The sequence below is a fragment of the Zootermopsis nevadensis genome, unplaced genomic scaffold (assembly GCF_977971745.1).
Source record: "Zootermopsis nevadensis isolate Lab colony 2312 unplaced genomic scaffold, Znev_1.0 Znev_ptg000015l, whole genome shotgun sequence".
NCBI classification, from domain to species: Eukaryota; Metazoa; Arthropoda; class Insecta; order Blattodea; family Termopsidae; genus Zootermopsis; species Zootermopsis nevadensis.
Window position 1 is genome coordinate 303,279 of NW_028259147.1, and position 16,467 is coordinate 319,745.

At 44.3% G+C, this 16,467-nt stretch overlaps 2 protein-coding genes across 4 annotated transcripts in view; both read right to left on the bottom strand.

Annotated features, from left to right (window-relative positions):
* Nucleotides 1–423, bottom strand: part of Sarm (sterile alpha and armadillo motif) — a 56,717-nt gene extending 56,294 nt beyond the window's left edge. For both annotated transcript variants that reach the window (XM_022086080.2, XM_022086079.2), the window contains exon 1: nt 213–423. The gene's annotated coding sequence lies outside the window, so the exon portion shown is untranslated. The remainder of the gene's footprint in view (nt 1–212) is intronic.
* Nucleotides 424–946: 523 nt separating this feature from the next.
* The window catches only part of nmo (serine/threonine-protein kinase nemo), a 38,082-nt gene continuing 22,561 nt past the window's right edge, over nt 947–16,467 (bottom strand). Inside the window, exons 3-10 of one of the 2 annotated variants that reach the window (XR_015535209.1) lie at nt 16,266–16,321; nt 11,637–11,743; nt 9,477–9,562; nt 8,886–9,095; nt 8,349–8,537; nt 8,008–8,209; nt 6,916–7,133; nt 947–6,383 (exon numbers count right to left, since the gene is read on the bottom strand). Coding sequence is in view for 1 of the 2 variants with exons in the window: in XM_022086090.2 (XP_021941782.2) it covers nt 6,329–6,383; nt 7,040–7,133; nt 8,008–8,209; nt 8,349–8,537; nt 8,886–9,095; nt 9,477–9,562; nt 11,637–11,743; nt 16,266–16,321 (999 nt within the window). In the remaining variant the exon portion in view is untranslated. The remainder of the gene's footprint in view (nt 6,384–6,915; nt 7,134–8,007; nt 8,210–8,348; nt 8,538–8,885; nt 9,096–9,476; nt 9,563–11,636; nt 11,744–16,265; nt 16,322–16,467) is intronic. The other variant, XM_022086090.2, reaches the window with a different exon arrangement.

The window sequence follows — 16,467 nt, forward strand, 5'->3', positions numbered from 1 at the left end:
TAACCAAGTTGAAGTTGTATACTTCATTACACACGCGTACATTAACTCATTAGTGTCTCCCCGTCACGGTTTTAAAACATTTTGTAGATGAAACAGAGACCAATTCTTCGCCATTTTTGACTGAAAACCCTAACAAACGTTTCAAACAAGGAATCAATTTAGTCGCCTATATTGGTCTACAATTTCACTAGCATAAATACCAACTGACGTACCTGTCGGACATTTCTTCTAGCTTGCTTTAATGTTCACTGCTGGCATAATTACCGAGTTTAGCAAACACAATTCACATAAAACATATACTAGGAATCAACATTCTTCATTCACAAATAATAAAGGCATCAGTATTTCAATGTAATCACACAGCCAACTACAAACACGGACTTCTCAATTCACTACAGCCGCCACGCAGCAACGCGAATGAAAACTTCAATTGTTTCTTGTTTTCATTCCTGGCCAGGAGGTGGCATCCAATGTTTACAGCGATGTTACACTACAATATTTCCAAGCCTCGTGAACCGCGTCGGCAATCTTTGGCAAGAAATCGATTTTCAGACTGTAAAATATCGAAACCTTCAAGTTTCAATCGCTTCAGGAAGAAATGGCATGATTAAACTACACTTTAAAGTACGGGGGGGAAAATACTAAAAACACAAAGCCGTATTGCGCAATACGTAGGCATGTTTAAAAACAACTGAGTTATGAAATGCCATACATAATTAACTCTCGTCATGAAACATCACCAATTCATTCGATTATCGAATAAGCACTTTTAAGTAACCATGGTTACTTCATGTGGAGTCAACCCAGATCTGTGCGCCCAAAATATGGTTATATATAAATATTTATTAACCACTATACAGATAATTCATCTGTACTACTAATGCACTTTCTATATTCAGAACGCTTTTTACCAGAAAGAGTGGTGTATAAATAAACATATGAAACACCTGTTTCAAGTAGATTTTATTGTTTGCCACTGGGTCACCTACAAAACAGGGGAGGGATGTTCATAATACAACTGACCATGTGCAAAAAACATGAAAATTTACTCTCTTGATGCTAAAAGCACGACCTCTCTCTAGACTGAAAGGCCTCCATACACAACCAATACTACCTAAATCTAACCTTTAACCTTACCACAGAGAAGGAAATGGTGCATGAGTAGGAAGAAAGCTTGCCACTTCTTGGCATTTACTTATTTAAAAGTACAAAATGCCATGGGGTTCTCAGCAATGTCCTTACATCCCCAACCACCAAATTAAACTGTCATCAATGGAGTAGAATTTGATAATTAATGCACGAAAGACAATGAAATACACACGCAGTCCAGGAAAGGTCAAATTATTCCAGAATGTACCATGTAATTTCAGCCTCATAACTGGGGTGAAAGAATTACATAAGTTAAAAATATATTTCCATTTTTCATGTACCATTACTTACTACAGGATGTTGCATCTTCCAGTCAAGTTGTTGGTTACTTGAATTCTTTAAATTGCAGATTGCCACAAACAAATGCACTTTAAGCTCAAATGAAAATACTTTTATAATCCTCGTACTTCCAACAGCATGCCAGGGCAGGCGCCATCCGACCCCTCCACGATTCAGCGCGAGATTACTGGCCAAAACGGCACACTGCTGTTATTCAATAAAAACTAAAATCAATATTAAGAAGGAACACCTTTTTTTAAAATCCGATCACCCCCATGGGTAGAATCAGGCGATCTTATTAAAAGCCGTTCCGCGGTAACTAATGCGACGCCACTACCTTACAATGGCATTACTGAAGAGTGCGGAGCAAGTCTGGGAAATCAACAAAACCGAATTCACAAACCTCGCGTTACACGAGTCTCAATGGTAAAATAGGCAGGAACCGCAAACAGAGAATGTGGAAAATTTGCATTGACTTCGTGAATGCTGAATGGAACATCACGCGGTTATGATATGAAATGGACACCACCGAGTTGTGTACTTCTGCAACGCTTTCTTCCTACAAAATATTAAGACTTTGACGTGTGCACAATAATAATGAGGTATTGAAAAAGACACCAGTCTGAGGTATTGTCTAGTATTTCTAGCTTGTACACATTACAATTCAATTTCTGGAACCACAACCATCCTGGAATATTCTGGTGTTAAAATCGTGGCATTTATTTTTTCCATTCTTATTTTGTAGGACCAACACGTCAAAAACTTTGCCATCGCTCACATAAAGCACAGACGGAGAACAAGGCTCGGAACTGGGGAAGGGTCGCGGGCGTTTTGTTCCGACGCACCCGTTAGCGCGCCTGCTGCCTTCCGCGGGACTGCGGAGATATCGAGGTAAATGCGACCGGCTCTGGACGGCTCTTTCTTTCATTTTTACGATAAAGAGTTTTGATTTCTTTCAACACAGAGTTCAATAACCTCACAATTTCAAGAATTGAAATATAGAAAAATTCTTTTAATTATGCACAATTTTAATGTCAATTTATATTGAGTACTTGTATAAAAATATACATGGCAACCCTGTGCCACAGTTCAGGCTTGTTCCCATCTTGCCAAAACCTTTTGCCAAACAAAACTTATATATATATTATATAATTGTACACATTAAATCATGTGAACGTGCTTAATAATAATTATTACTTGGATGCATAGCAACGGTACTATTTCCTCCGCTGACATTCAGTTGCGGTGGACACCACAGGTAATGGAAGCAGTGAATTTGAATTACGTAGTTTGATTCCTCGTCCAGTCGCATATTTAAATATGACGCGTCGCTCGACGCGCTGCCATACAGAAGGAATGTCAATTAAATTGCTGCCAGAATTATTTTCTGATATTCCAGAAGTCTCGATTTAACAAAACACCATTCTCCGCTTAGTACGCCGACATAAAACGTCACGTGCGCCGTCGGCTATAAGAAACACAAAACACGGTGATTGGTCTTGGCCCATTGATTAGTTTCCTGTCTACTGCAATGACAGCAGCAGTTTAGCAATATCGTCTTTAAATCTAGAATATTAAAAAATAGCAGCTTTCAATAACCATCCCAAGGACACACAATAAATAGAATACATTACGATCTAGTTGGGACGATTCTTGAAGCCAGAAATACAAAAACCCTCACCACACATACTGACCTTATATTACAATATGTACAATATAATATTGATTTGAAGGAGGGCGGCAGGAAACAGGTTCATGCTGTTTGCTACCTGAGTGCACGACATTCCGATGAGCAAAAGGCGTATGTACCGTGGCGTATCAAGCCATGAGAGCAAATGTTTCGAGTCAAGACAGTGGTGAGCAACTTCTTGTAATAATGCCACACTGAAATAAATTGCCAAGCATTACGATCAGAAGCGCAAAATTTTGTCACTGAAAAATTCCAAGTTGTGCCGTAAATACAGAGGATGCCCGAGAAAAAGTGAGAACGTTCTTTTTATATATAAAATCTTAATCTCAACGCTATGAAACTGGATGAACACACGCGCAATGTCTTTGTACCACATCCTGTTTCAAATTATGTTGACATTATCACTTTTTAAGTTCAGTTCGAGAAAGTCACTCGGTATTGGTCCTCGTTTATAGTAGGACAGATGAAATGCGCAGTAAATCACGTTCCCGCTTATTGTGGCTCTCTGATTTCTTAATTCTACGAGTTCTCTACTTTCAACTAGGTCCGTGATCTCGATAATGTAAAAATCGTTGCAAATCGTTAAATAATCTTAAGTTCTTAAGTGTACGAAAATAACACCAAGGGCAGTGTTAATTGTAAAGATAAATTATTGGCAGTTTTACAGCACAGCATCAACGCACATCTCTCAACCAGCTCCATAAATATGATACGCCAAGGCAAGATACTATAATGTGGACTTACAACATTTACAGATTTAGGAAATGCAATATCTTCCTACGTTCCTGATGTAAAAATCACAACATGCAGTATAAATAATTATGCTAGCTCACTTCCATCATTTAAATTTAAATTGAGATGCCCAATATCTGACTACTATTGGCAATGCCAAAACACGGCGACATCAAATCCACGATAGCGCACGCTGCATAATTAAGGAATGAATTTCCTTCGTGCAGGGAGAGCAGACACTTTCCTGCAGAAAGGTAAGTTGATCCAGAGACCAGATACAAATGGCAGTGATTGGTGTAAAATTAAACATCTACTTCATTGTGTTAATGGTCAAGACGAACTACGACCTACACTTCACGGGGGAATGGAAACGGCCTTTGGCAACAACAGAGACACGTTCTAATTACCTGGGAACGCCCCTTCTCCAAATATTAGCGATCAAGACAAAAAAGATTATTTATATGTAACACCCACACACAGTTCTAGACACCACACGGAAGTTAGGTTATGTTCACACATTGGGACAAGCATCTGATAAGGCCTCTGTAAGATGAACAGAACAAGATTCAGTATCTATTTCTTCCCTAACCTAATCTACGTGTAAACCTAACCTAACCTAACCTAACCTATCTGGATAACTCAAAGGCAACAGTATGTAGGACTTCTAAGATAACTTTTTAAATATTTCATCAGCCCATTCATCGTACCAACGTAAGTTCTTGCAGATATATCACCACATTTACTCTGTAAAATACCTGGGTATTGTTAATGTAACAACTGAAATCCAGTAAATGGTAGCACTGGATAGAAGAAGAAACGAGACGACGGCGCAACGCGCTGATTTTGCCTGCACTTCAATGATGGGTTCCCAAAGTGATCAACCACAAGTGAAGAAAGTGAAACGTGAAGACAAACACAAATGACGCAGACTGCTCGTACTTTTCTCTTAAGACGCAAAGCCACGCACGGCCTACAAACGCCGCTGTGAAAACTACTGTGCGTCCGAATGCAGTCGCAATGCGCATTGCTTTATATATATAGTATATATACACATGTATGTATGACCACCAAAAAATCTGATGGAAACGTATAAAAAAACACTAATGTAATAGGAAACATTGACTTAAATTAACGACAATTAAAAAAAATATTTTGACATAGATGACTAAGTTGTTGATTATGAGATCGATGGATTTTTTTTTAATGCTTCTAGAACTACCGTTCCTGATTTAAAAGTTAACGGATATCATCACGAACGGAGTGCATCGGGCCACTCTCGGCTTATTGCGTGCAGTTCTGTTACACCGGCTACACGCTGCTTACCTGTAAATCTGACGTAAAATGGGACATCAAAGCGAACGACTCACTTACAACTATGTACAATAGCATCCTAGAACACTAGAAACAATTACACAAACCCTGACAGACAGAAATGCGTTATTCATTTTAAAAAATACCCCAATACGATTAATCAGTCTATAAAAGAAATAAAATAAACCCGACAATTATTTACATGTTTTGAATTGTTGGAAATTAACAATACCCACAAGAATGTTTCTAAAATTCCAGGTGTTCTCAGTAAATCACAGATTTTACAGTACAAATACGATAAAATCAAAAAGGAGGAAACTTCGCTGTGCCCTGACTCAACAGGCAGAGCTAAAAATTGTGGAATTATAACCGTCATTTCAATCCAAAATAACTCGACGTTATCAGGAAATAAAATACAAAAATTATAAGACGATTAAATTCTGCTGGGTGACAGGAGGCAACTTGGAATCTCAACTTGTCCCACGATCACAGAACATTCAGTCATCAGATTTATAGTACAGTAAATCCTCATCTGTGGCACGGAACCGTCTCCTTTCACGCCGTCCGGTACCACGAGCAGAGCGCACGGATGCCGCTGACAAGTGGCAACACTGGCCGATACGTTGAGCTGATTATATTGTATTTCCTGCAACCAGGCAGAAATACTTTGCACATTTCACATCTCGTCCTTTAAAAGTACGTCCCTGGTAATCACAATACGCTTACGCTTCCATTTACCAATAGAAATGGTTTTACACTTTGCTGCCAATCCCTCAGAAACCTTCGAGGGAGCCTGGCGATGCTTTTGGTATCAATTCCACTAGGACCAGATCCACTTCTGGTGTTCGTTCTCTCGAGTGCGGTGGCACGTGGCTTGCGCACGCGCACAATGCACCATTACTGCTGTAATTGCTATATACAGGTGAAGAAGGGAAGGAGACAAACTTAATTGAGTTAGCGCCCGTTCCTGTGATGGTACGCACACAAAAAGAAAAGTTTTTGTAAATCTGCATTCCCATGCTTCTACGGCAATATTCATTTTGGATTCCTAAAACAGGCTTTGGTGCGAGGTGGTAGGCCACGCCCCGCTCGGGTGACACGGAGGCACCCTGACCATCAGACGAGAGTGAAGACTTTTCACGATTGCAAACTAGGGTGGGGATAGCGTCACTCCCACTGGTGGGGCGAGGGAGGCAGTTCAGACGGGTGGGCAACAGTAGAGCTAGAAGAACAAAGAAATCAAAATGTTACGAAACACGAAAGCAAAACTTCAATTTCTGAACTTAAGCCGAGTTACAACCTGTTATCAATACTACAAAATGTTTTTCTTTGAATGAAGCAGTTATTTTATAAACATCTATTACCTAACCTAACCCTACAGCAATAATTTGTAGCATTTATGTAGCACTCTCTCTCTCCTCCAACGTAAGGTGTCAAAATGACGAGCCACACGAAGGGCACAACATTCTGTAAACAAATAGAGCACTAAACAAGTGAATATCTGGTTATTTATTGAAAACAGGTTCATTATTTGTCATTTACAGTGCAGTCAGCTCTCAATTTTTATCGTAAAATTCAACCTCTTACAAACGGCACCGACGAAGACTCTAATTTTTACCCACCAAAACAAAACATGTTCATTAATCGAACAAAAAGTTCCAACACGAAACACGGTCGACGCGGCGCGGCAAAGAACGCCGAGAACTGAATGCACTTGAATAAGCTACGAAAATAGAGGAAGGCGTGGACTGTACCCTCAGCATTTCCGGAGGTCGCAACACGGTTTATAGCTTTAGCGTTATCGGGCAAGTAGTAAGAGTAGTGAAGGTCTTCGGTCAGCCGCCGCCTGCCACATGGCTGAGCCTGCAGCAGCCTTACCTGGCAAAGCTCTTGAAAGCTGCAGACTGAGGGTTAATGCACAACGGGACTCTACTGGTATTCAGTTGTTCCGCAATGAACTTGTGCATTTCCTCTGAAAGCACACCAAAGTCACGAAAACATATTAAGCTGCTCGCTGCACATATACATATATATATATGAAAAAGAAGATTGGAAAATAAAGTCCACTCGACGAAAGACTCCCGGGTTACGAGCCGTCAGACGTGGCTCATAACCAGAAAGCCTCTCGTCGGCTTCGGTCGCCGCAAAAGCCTCACTTTAAGGTCTACTTGTTTCTTGCAGTTCTGCAAACCTTCAATGTACCTGCACTATTACGTTCAGACGAGCTGTCACATGATTAATGCAAGGCGAAACAAAGATTACACACTAGTTTTTAGACAGGCACTGAACCCCATCACACCCACAAACAAAGCAATTATGTCCTTCGTTCTGCATTTCGTTATCTTCTACGACCCGCAGATGCAATGTCAGAAGGTTACACTAGTGATGTTACGTCCACTGCAACAAAACTAATCATATGTTAGCAGCACGGAATCAATCCGTTTGGATCAGGAAACGAGTCTCGTCTCATTCTGCGGCGCCGCGAAGTGATACGAGCTTCGGGCGGAGCAGTCGCTATACTGGCCAAAATTCTGCAAAACTGTTTTCTTGAACTTTGTCCACTGTCTAAATCATAGATAAAATCAATGCATTTTGAAAGATGGATTCACCTGTCTACGGGCATTTAGAAAGAGAATAAGAGGGCTATCCGGCTCAACCGGGGGGCCCGACAGATAGCGTCTGTCAGTTTTCTTTGGCGCGATGGGGGGGGGGGGGGGGGGGGGGGGCCTAAAGAAATAAGTAGAATTTAGCTTCTGAAAAGAGGCTTCATGATATCGACGCGATGAAACAAAAATCATGGTTCGAAGTCTACATTGCTGCCGTCACACGGCGTGTCCGAACCTTACCTTTAACCTGTTGAACAGAAGTGAGTTTCTTCTCCCACAGGTCATCGAAGCCGTGAGGAGCAACAGGTTCAAAGTCAGCGGTGTACTGTCTCATCCCACCGGCGGCCGTGTAGCAGCACTTGCACATGCAAGAGTGGTATCGCAATCGGCCTTCGTCCAGGTACGGGTGCGCCAGAGCGTCCACCACGGTTATTCTCTTGTCCTAAAAAGCAACGCACACAGTTGATACAGACTGAACCTACGCATCAAGGACGGGGGATGAACGCGCGCACTGCCGTCTCTGACGCGTTTTCGCTGCTCTGAGAAGTGGGAAATGCGTACAAAGTTTTTGGGTGACTTACCGGATCAAAGACCAGCATCTGGCAGAGGAGATGCACCGCCTCGTGCGTCGCTTGCGACGACAGCGTGTACAGGGCTGTCAAGGAGGGGGGCTTAGCAGCTCGCCGCAGCATGTGGGTACGGGCGCCATCGCAGGCGTAGCGCATGTCTTCCAAGGAAGGAGTGCCAAGTAGCTCGGTGATCAGCTCGAGCTACGAGGAGGAACAAAATGTCTGTGTGGTGACGGCTCTTAAAATAAATTGGACTGAAAAACAAGTGCACAATATTTACATTCTACGTGGTCAACAAAATTCACGCAAGAAAGTAAATAATAGCCAAATTGCAAAATTAATTCCTTCAACAGGCCCTTCGTCTTAGCACGTGGTACGTCCGCTCCTCACAGAGGACAGGTCAGCTCGCGCACAACGAAACTCGAGGAAGATTTTCAGGCGTGAGAAAAACACGGCTTTCAAGATCCAACTTGGTTCTTGGATCCCGCACGCATATCCTTAATCTTAAGAACCTTGAGCGTTCCGAGCTAGAGCCATCGGGCAACTCACCTGCTGTACCGGGCTCTGCGCCTGGAAGAGAATGCGTCTTCCCAGCAGTTCTCCAAAAATGCAGCCGACGCTCCAGACGTCCACTGCTGCAGAATAGTGACGCGCTCCCATCAGAATCTCTGGTGCTCGATAGTACTGAGTCACTACTTCCTGGGTCATGTGCTTCGACTGATCCGGTTCTTCGACCCGTGCCAGACCAAAGTCGCAGATCTGCAAACACAACGAGAAGTGAAGCAAATTGTTTAAATGTTAAAAGAGGAAACTAAACAGCGAAAAAACATCTTAGGAATCGGGAAGGCAGACGTTTCTAAAAAGTGGAGCATCGACAGGACGAGGGACATGAGGATTCTCAAGTTTCTGTGCATCCATTTCAATTGTAATTAATTCAGACTACGAATGACTAAAATGGAAAACATTTCACAATCTATTTATTGAATAATAGTTAGGTTACACTGAAATTAGAAACAAAAAAAAAACATAAATTGAAACAAAGAAATGAATCGATGCCTGCAAAGAACAAATCTGTCTGCGTTCTTGTCTCATTCCAATCGACGACACAAATCGACTCTTTTCAAAATGGCGACTCCTTACCTTCAGAACACAGTTGCTGTTGACAAGCAAGTTGCCGGGTTTGATATCTCGGTGAAGAATGCGGGCAGAATGGAGATACTTCAGACCTGCACATAAAGCATTTTATTTCATTAATATTAGTCACTCTGTGATAGTTAAAAACCTTTAGCACCTATACTTGAGACTACGGTGGCTAATTACTACAAGATGCTTCGGCCCTGACGGAGAGGCTACGTTTGAAAGAAGGGTTTGGACTGCCCTGGCTTCTTTTGACTTCTTTCTTCTAAGCAAAATGTAACAAAACAATGGAGGTGGGATTTTGAAATACGGCAAAACAAATGATCATAAACACGACTAGAAATGAAGTACTAGATAATATTATTAACAAAATTAATAAGTACAAATATGGTGACGGTGCGAAGATCTTGAGGTTATATAAGAGAAACCGAAATTTTTAAGACATTAAATGGGTTACTGCAACAACAATTGTAATAATATGCTAACGAGAGCAGTAAAACTCTGTAACAGCAAACAATAACGTGGCTCGATCCTTTTCGTTGCTAAAGAAAGAGCAAACTTGCGTTACCTCGACGAAACAGAACAGCAAATGAAATTATGCAGAACGGAAGTGGGCCCAAAGGAACTGCGAGAGTTCCTTAACCTGCAGCTAGATGGCTCCTGCGTCACGGTCTGCTGCTGGCGAAGGTCGCATTTTGGGACTGATCAAGTGGATTGCGACGTCACAAAAGGCGAAGTGCACTGAACCCTTGTTATTCCAAGCAACATGTGCGCGCTATCACAAGCGCGACTCATAAGCACTACTTTGTATTCCGGTTGCATTTGCTTTTCCTTCCACGGCTTTAAAAGCCTTTGTCTCGTTCCGTACTTCATTTGGCAAGCGATTTCACGCGGAATTTCCATTTTGTCTCCCGCACTGTGGCCAAAAACGATGAGTTCACATTGTCATAATGTTTCCACTTGGATTTTCCACAGACAATAGTTACGGAGACTAGACAATTTTCAAGCAGAAATGTGTCTATAAATACGCTAATAAGATGGTAAAGTTGCGTCATATTGTGATATAATAAGTATATATTAAATCCTGTCGGTCTAATCACAATAAATTCTTATTGAATATTAAAATATTACAATAATTAACATTTAAAATATTAAATGATGTTCTTGATCGAATATTTCGATAAAGAACATCATTTAATATTTTAAATGTTAATTATTGTAATATTTTAATATTTAATAAGAATTTATTGTGATTAGACTGACAAGATTTAATAAATACGCTAATGTGTAACCAAAAATTCAATAATATTGAATGCTGAAAGTTTGTGACGATGGTGCGCTGTTGAAGTAAACTGTTTTCTGGATCGTCCAAGATTAAATAAAATCGATAAAAACCACGACGTTTCGGAGGTATTGCTGCTTCCACGATCAGGACGCCCTCATGATGGAGAAAGCAAGTACGTCTACACGAACGTCCTTACTAGGTTAATAATGACAAGCTCGGAAAAGCACATATATTAAATCCCCCCTTGTTTGATAGTTGACACGACATCAACACCAAATTTAATCCAAATCCGTCCAGTGGTTCTTGAGTTGAACAGACTGGGCAGACCACAAAGCGTTCTCGTTATGTATCTTATGCAAGGATACAATAAATAATAATAATAACAAACCAGATATTATAATCCGGAAAAAATGGAACTTCTCTTAATTGATGTAGCAATACCAACTGACAGGAACGTAATTAAGAATAAAGCGGGGAAAATATTTAAATACAAGGACCTTCTCACTGAAATACAGCGAATTTGGAAAGATTAAGCAAATGTAATCCTAATAATTATAGGAGCAACTGGAACTGTCTCAAAGTCACTCAGAAAATATTTGGCCGACATCCCGGGCGACCACGACATCAGGGGACTTCAGAAAACTGCCATTTTAGGATTTTCATACATCATTTCGAAAGACGCTGTCGTAAAATATGCAGTCATCCCTCACAATAAAACTATATAATGCATGTAACACGTATTAAAAACAAAATGTATTTCGGAAATGGCTGCTGCACCTCAGGGGCAAGGTTTGTCTCGGGTACACGGAAGTAAATGCCCTTTAAAGTGGTGAATAGATTGAATAATAATTCCTGATCAGAGGCTGCTTGCGACTTACCTCGGAGAATCTGGTACAGGAAGACTTTGATGTGGTCAGCTGAGAGATGCTGTGGCGATACAATGATCTTGTGGAGGTCACTCTGCAGGAGTTCCGTGATGACGTAACTGGAGGTCACAGGTTAAGGGCTTAATCAGAACCGCACGCAGCTGCAAAAGACACTCGAACAGAACAACGCGAGAGCTTGGCGATAGTCAAATGTTCACTTCTGGACCAGCGAAGGTCCTCGAGAACCAGCGGCATTGAACCCTAAGGTCCCAGCAAGATGTGTCCAGTCCAGAGGCGAGAAATCGGTCTCAAGATCTGGTGGCCTGCGCCACACAGTTACTTAGCAACAAACGGCGCTAATTGGGGTTTTACTGAAAGAGTGCGCATTTCGTACGGTTCTCATAACCAAATCATGTTTTCAATGGAGGCAGCAGGGACCGAGAAGACGGCCGTGACGAACTCAGATCCTACAACGAAGGAGGAACTTCATTTGGACGCAGGACAAGGTCCACTCAGCGCCGGGCTGTTGTGAACACGGTAATGACCGGGGGCACTCACCTCACGAAGGACTGCGCCCTGGGGCCATTTGCTCGCCTCTGACTTCTTTCCTTTGTGTTCGCTCGTGGAAGAGGTCGGCAGCGCCAAAGGAGACGCAAGGCCATCTTCAGCCGGCAGACCGACCTGGTGGTGGTGGTGGTGTTGGCCTTGGCTCCTCTGCCCGCCTCGACACCCGGACTGCCCAATCGCAGCTGGCGTCGAGTAAGTGGCGATTTGTAGCACAACACGTGGGGAGGCCGAATGCGATCTCAGAGACATCTGGACACAACTCACAAACGCTCAGACGTTCTTACTGGAAACATTTCCGAGCAGGTGAGCGCGTGTTGCGGCCAGCAGACAGGAAGGCGCAGAGAGAACAACTCGAGTTGCTTTCTCTCAGTTCACCGTCCTTGCTGAAGGCACTGCTTTGCATTGGAAGCAAACACAAGGTTCTTCGAGAACTGACAAGGCCCGGTGTCCTCTCCTACCTCCGATTTCCAGTCTACAAATCGTGCGCTGTTGCTGTCAATACCACGCAACGTGGCGCTGGGTTTGGCGATCGAAAAGCATTCTGGTCTACTTTGGCCAGAACTGAAGCCCCAAACTTGTCAGTATGACAAGCTCACAGTTTAAAAACAAGTAAATAATGTTTTATTTTTCGTTATAACTTGAAATCCATCCTCAAACCAAATTTAAGTTTCAAAATGCTCGCACATAATTTAATTTCAAGATACATCCTACGGTTGATCAGAGAATTTTCGTGTATTTTTCGAAGACCGATGTCATAAGCGCACTCTTAACATTTCTTAAGAACGAGGCGCAATTTGATTCTGCTGGTTCCACAGTAATCTGGGTGAACACGAGAAGATGCAAAGGCGACCCCGAAAACGCTGTAATCTTCCCCCTATCTCATCTAGACAACCAACTATAATGCAGCAAAGTCCTCACTAACAATTTGTAGTTCGATCATGGAATCAATAAATCCTGAGCGCCTTTTATGGGATCACCTGAAGAGGGGGTCACGACTTTGGAGGCTTCCACGTAGGAGGGATTACAAGAATGCTGGGAATTTCTTGATACGCTGAGAGACTATCAGATTCTCAAAATGGAGACAGAACCTCCAAGTTCTGGTGCTCAGTTACAAATAATCAAGAATTTGTTTTCACGTCACTAGGAACGACTTTTCTCTTCAAGAACTACGCACAGCTCCCAAGTGCCGATTAGGCAGTCTGGGACGACGCGCCTTTCTCCGGACTCCGCCCTCGCCGCTTGTCCGCGCCACTCTTTTCCCACGGCCACCAGGTTAGCTCTTCGGAACATTTCCAGGAATGTGTAAGGGGAACACCAGAGCACAGTCAGGCATGAGACGCTGATAGTCGCTCAACTGGTCTGCAAATTAACGGCCGTGTTCACAACAGATCACGGGACAGCCTTCCCGAGCGAGGCGAAGAATCTGTGCCCCTGCCGGGAATCGAATCCTCCCTGGCCTTCAACCCGACACAAAGTTCCAAAAATTACGAACAAGTTTTTACTGTCCTCGAGTTGGGCATCGCGGCCAACAGCCTCTCGCTGTCTGTCGAACCGCTGGACGAGGCAAACACCGAAGACAGTGTCGGTCTGCGATATAATCGCACGTGGTCTCGAGCCAAAGGCGTAGACCGTTCAATCAAAAATATATTCTTTCATGCGAAAGTTCGACTCTTGACGGAAATTCGTGTCTTGTGGGTTGTAGCACCGTGTAGCGTGGCAAACGTTTCAGAGGCTCCTGCTGCCCCCATCATCAGGGAGACGAGCCCCGGCCCCAGTCAGTCGCTACCGTGAGAATCTCAAGCCCAACTCTCAACAATTTTCTCCAAACGAGACTCGTCCAGGACACCCCAGACGCCCTAAGGGAAGCTCACAGACGAAGGGAGGGAGTCGATAGGTTGCAGAGGGAGAAGCTACGGACGGAGGGGGACTTTCACGGTTTGTGTTCATCGGAAAATATTATTTGGGCGACCAAATCAAAAAGGACGAAACGGACAGAAGAATGAAATTCAAAGATCCCCACAGATTTTTTTGCCGGAGATCTGAAGGGAACAGACCACATGGGATACCTAGAAGCAGACAATTCTACACGGGGGCTCTGCCAGGGGCCTGTGCACCACCGCGAAACTTGATTCCTCGACACACCGAAATCACTTCGGAAGAACGTGTCGCGAGCGACGGGTTCTCCGATAGTTCGCCTAAAGAAACAGCCAGTGCGATAAAATCAAATTCAGCTGCGTGTCCCCCCCCCCCCCCCGGGCAGCATGTCACTTTACATCCACCCCAGCACATCGACCCGCCACGTTGCCATGACGACAGCATCTCTGCCTAGCACCCTTCTCTTTGTCGAGGTCCAACCCGCGCGCGGCAGACTATTCGGCTAATTACAAAGCCCGGCGCACGCCGTCCACGCCCAGCCACCATTCAAAACAAAAGCAACATCTTTGTAATTAATTTGCGAAATCAGAGCCCGCCGGGGTAAGGGCGTAGGGCCCCAGAGGGGGGCGGGCAGCGCACGCACGCACGCACGAGACGCTGGCGTCACGAACAGCTGACTCCCCGTAGAACGCGGACGGGCGGTTGAATCCTACCGGGGGTGGGAGTGTGTTCGAGGAAAGACTTTACGAGGACAGATCCCTGGGACAGGCCGCGGACCCTTCCGCCCTCATCCTCTGCCCCTGCAAGTGATACGCCCTGCCATACTGCTGCAAGTTATTCAGACACGTGCCTCTTACGTCATCAGTGACAGATGTACCACGCACAATGAACACGAGAGCGGAGGGGAGGGAAGGATGTGAGTTATTTAAAGACCCCACCCGAAGCCTCACTGCCCCCTCCGAAAGGGGTAGTGACCTCCAGACAGGCTGGGAGAGAGGGAGCCAGGACTCGAGAAACGAACGGTCCTTTGTTCCGAAGGCAATGTGCACCACCGAACACACCACTTCCTGCAGTCCATGCTAAGATAATATTAAAGCGGACCTTACAGAATCAGGGCTTGATGGCGTGGACTATGTGGCTATCAGTTCCATGGTGCCATTCCGCCACTGAACTCTGAGGTCTTACGCAAAGTCAGAGCCTGCGCAGGTTCGCCAGTAAAATGCGATTCTTGTGTGGCGAGGAGAGGATGGATCTGATAACGCGACGCGTTAGCCAGCCACTCGGCTATTCGACCGAGGTCACGGACCTCGTGTTCAGAAGAACCTGCCACTCACCGGACCCTATCCCGTCCTACGACGACAAAGTCATCATGTCGCTGATGAACAGCGAACATCTGGCCCGTCACCCGAACGAAGGGGCTGCTCGCTCCTCGCGTCCACACTGCTACAGCGGAGTGGTTCGGACGAGCTGAACATTCACGAAAGCCACCGACCCGGAACCGTTCCGAGCGGGTGGTCAACTCAGTTCGGTGAGCGACATCTTGTTCTGCACGGCAGTCCGTCTTCAGAGAAGGTCGCTCCATACTGGAGCCTTAGCTTTCGACAACACAGGCGAGTTCATTACCGTGTACACAACAGTCCGCCAATGGGTCCTATCCTGAGCCACCTGAATCCAGTACAGCACCCTATTTCTTTGGGCTCCATTTTAATAGCATCCTCCTATATTCCGAAACGTCGAGACGTCTGTGGTAGGCATCAAAGACAAAGTCGCCTTTTCGAAGTGAACCGAGAACGTCAGACCGAAACGTCCTCGACAATGACTACTTAAACTAAGCAGATGGCTTACGGAACCCGAAAGTTCATCACCGAAATGACGAAAGCCCTCCACCGGACCCTGACCTGCAAATAAAGGTAAGAGTCACTTGAGAGACCTAGTCACAGACGGGAGGATGGATTTTAAACAAACATAAAGTGTGGTCGGATATGGGTTCGCGTGGGCGAGGAGAGGCGATTTCTTGACCATCTGAGCAACCATCAGCTTTGCGAGGACGACGCTTAAAACAGTCGGTCGTTTGTCATGTGGCCAGCCCGAAGATTAACTAAACCGACACTCACACCTGCAGCCAAGACGAGATATGACACGATAAGCTTTCTCCCTTGCTCGAAAGCGTAAATTGTGAACTAAATACAAGAAGGATACATTTCTTGGAAGAAGTCGAGATGCGGTGGTTGCAGAATGTCCAACGCCGATAAAACCTGAAACAGATGAAACACGTACGTCAGTTACCAATGCACGCGTCACGGGTCCCTCCACCAGGCACCAGCGGTGTCATTACACCTCCGAGTCTGCTATTCAAACGCAGCCAACAGTTAATTTAGGTCCTCTAACTAACCAAAAAGCC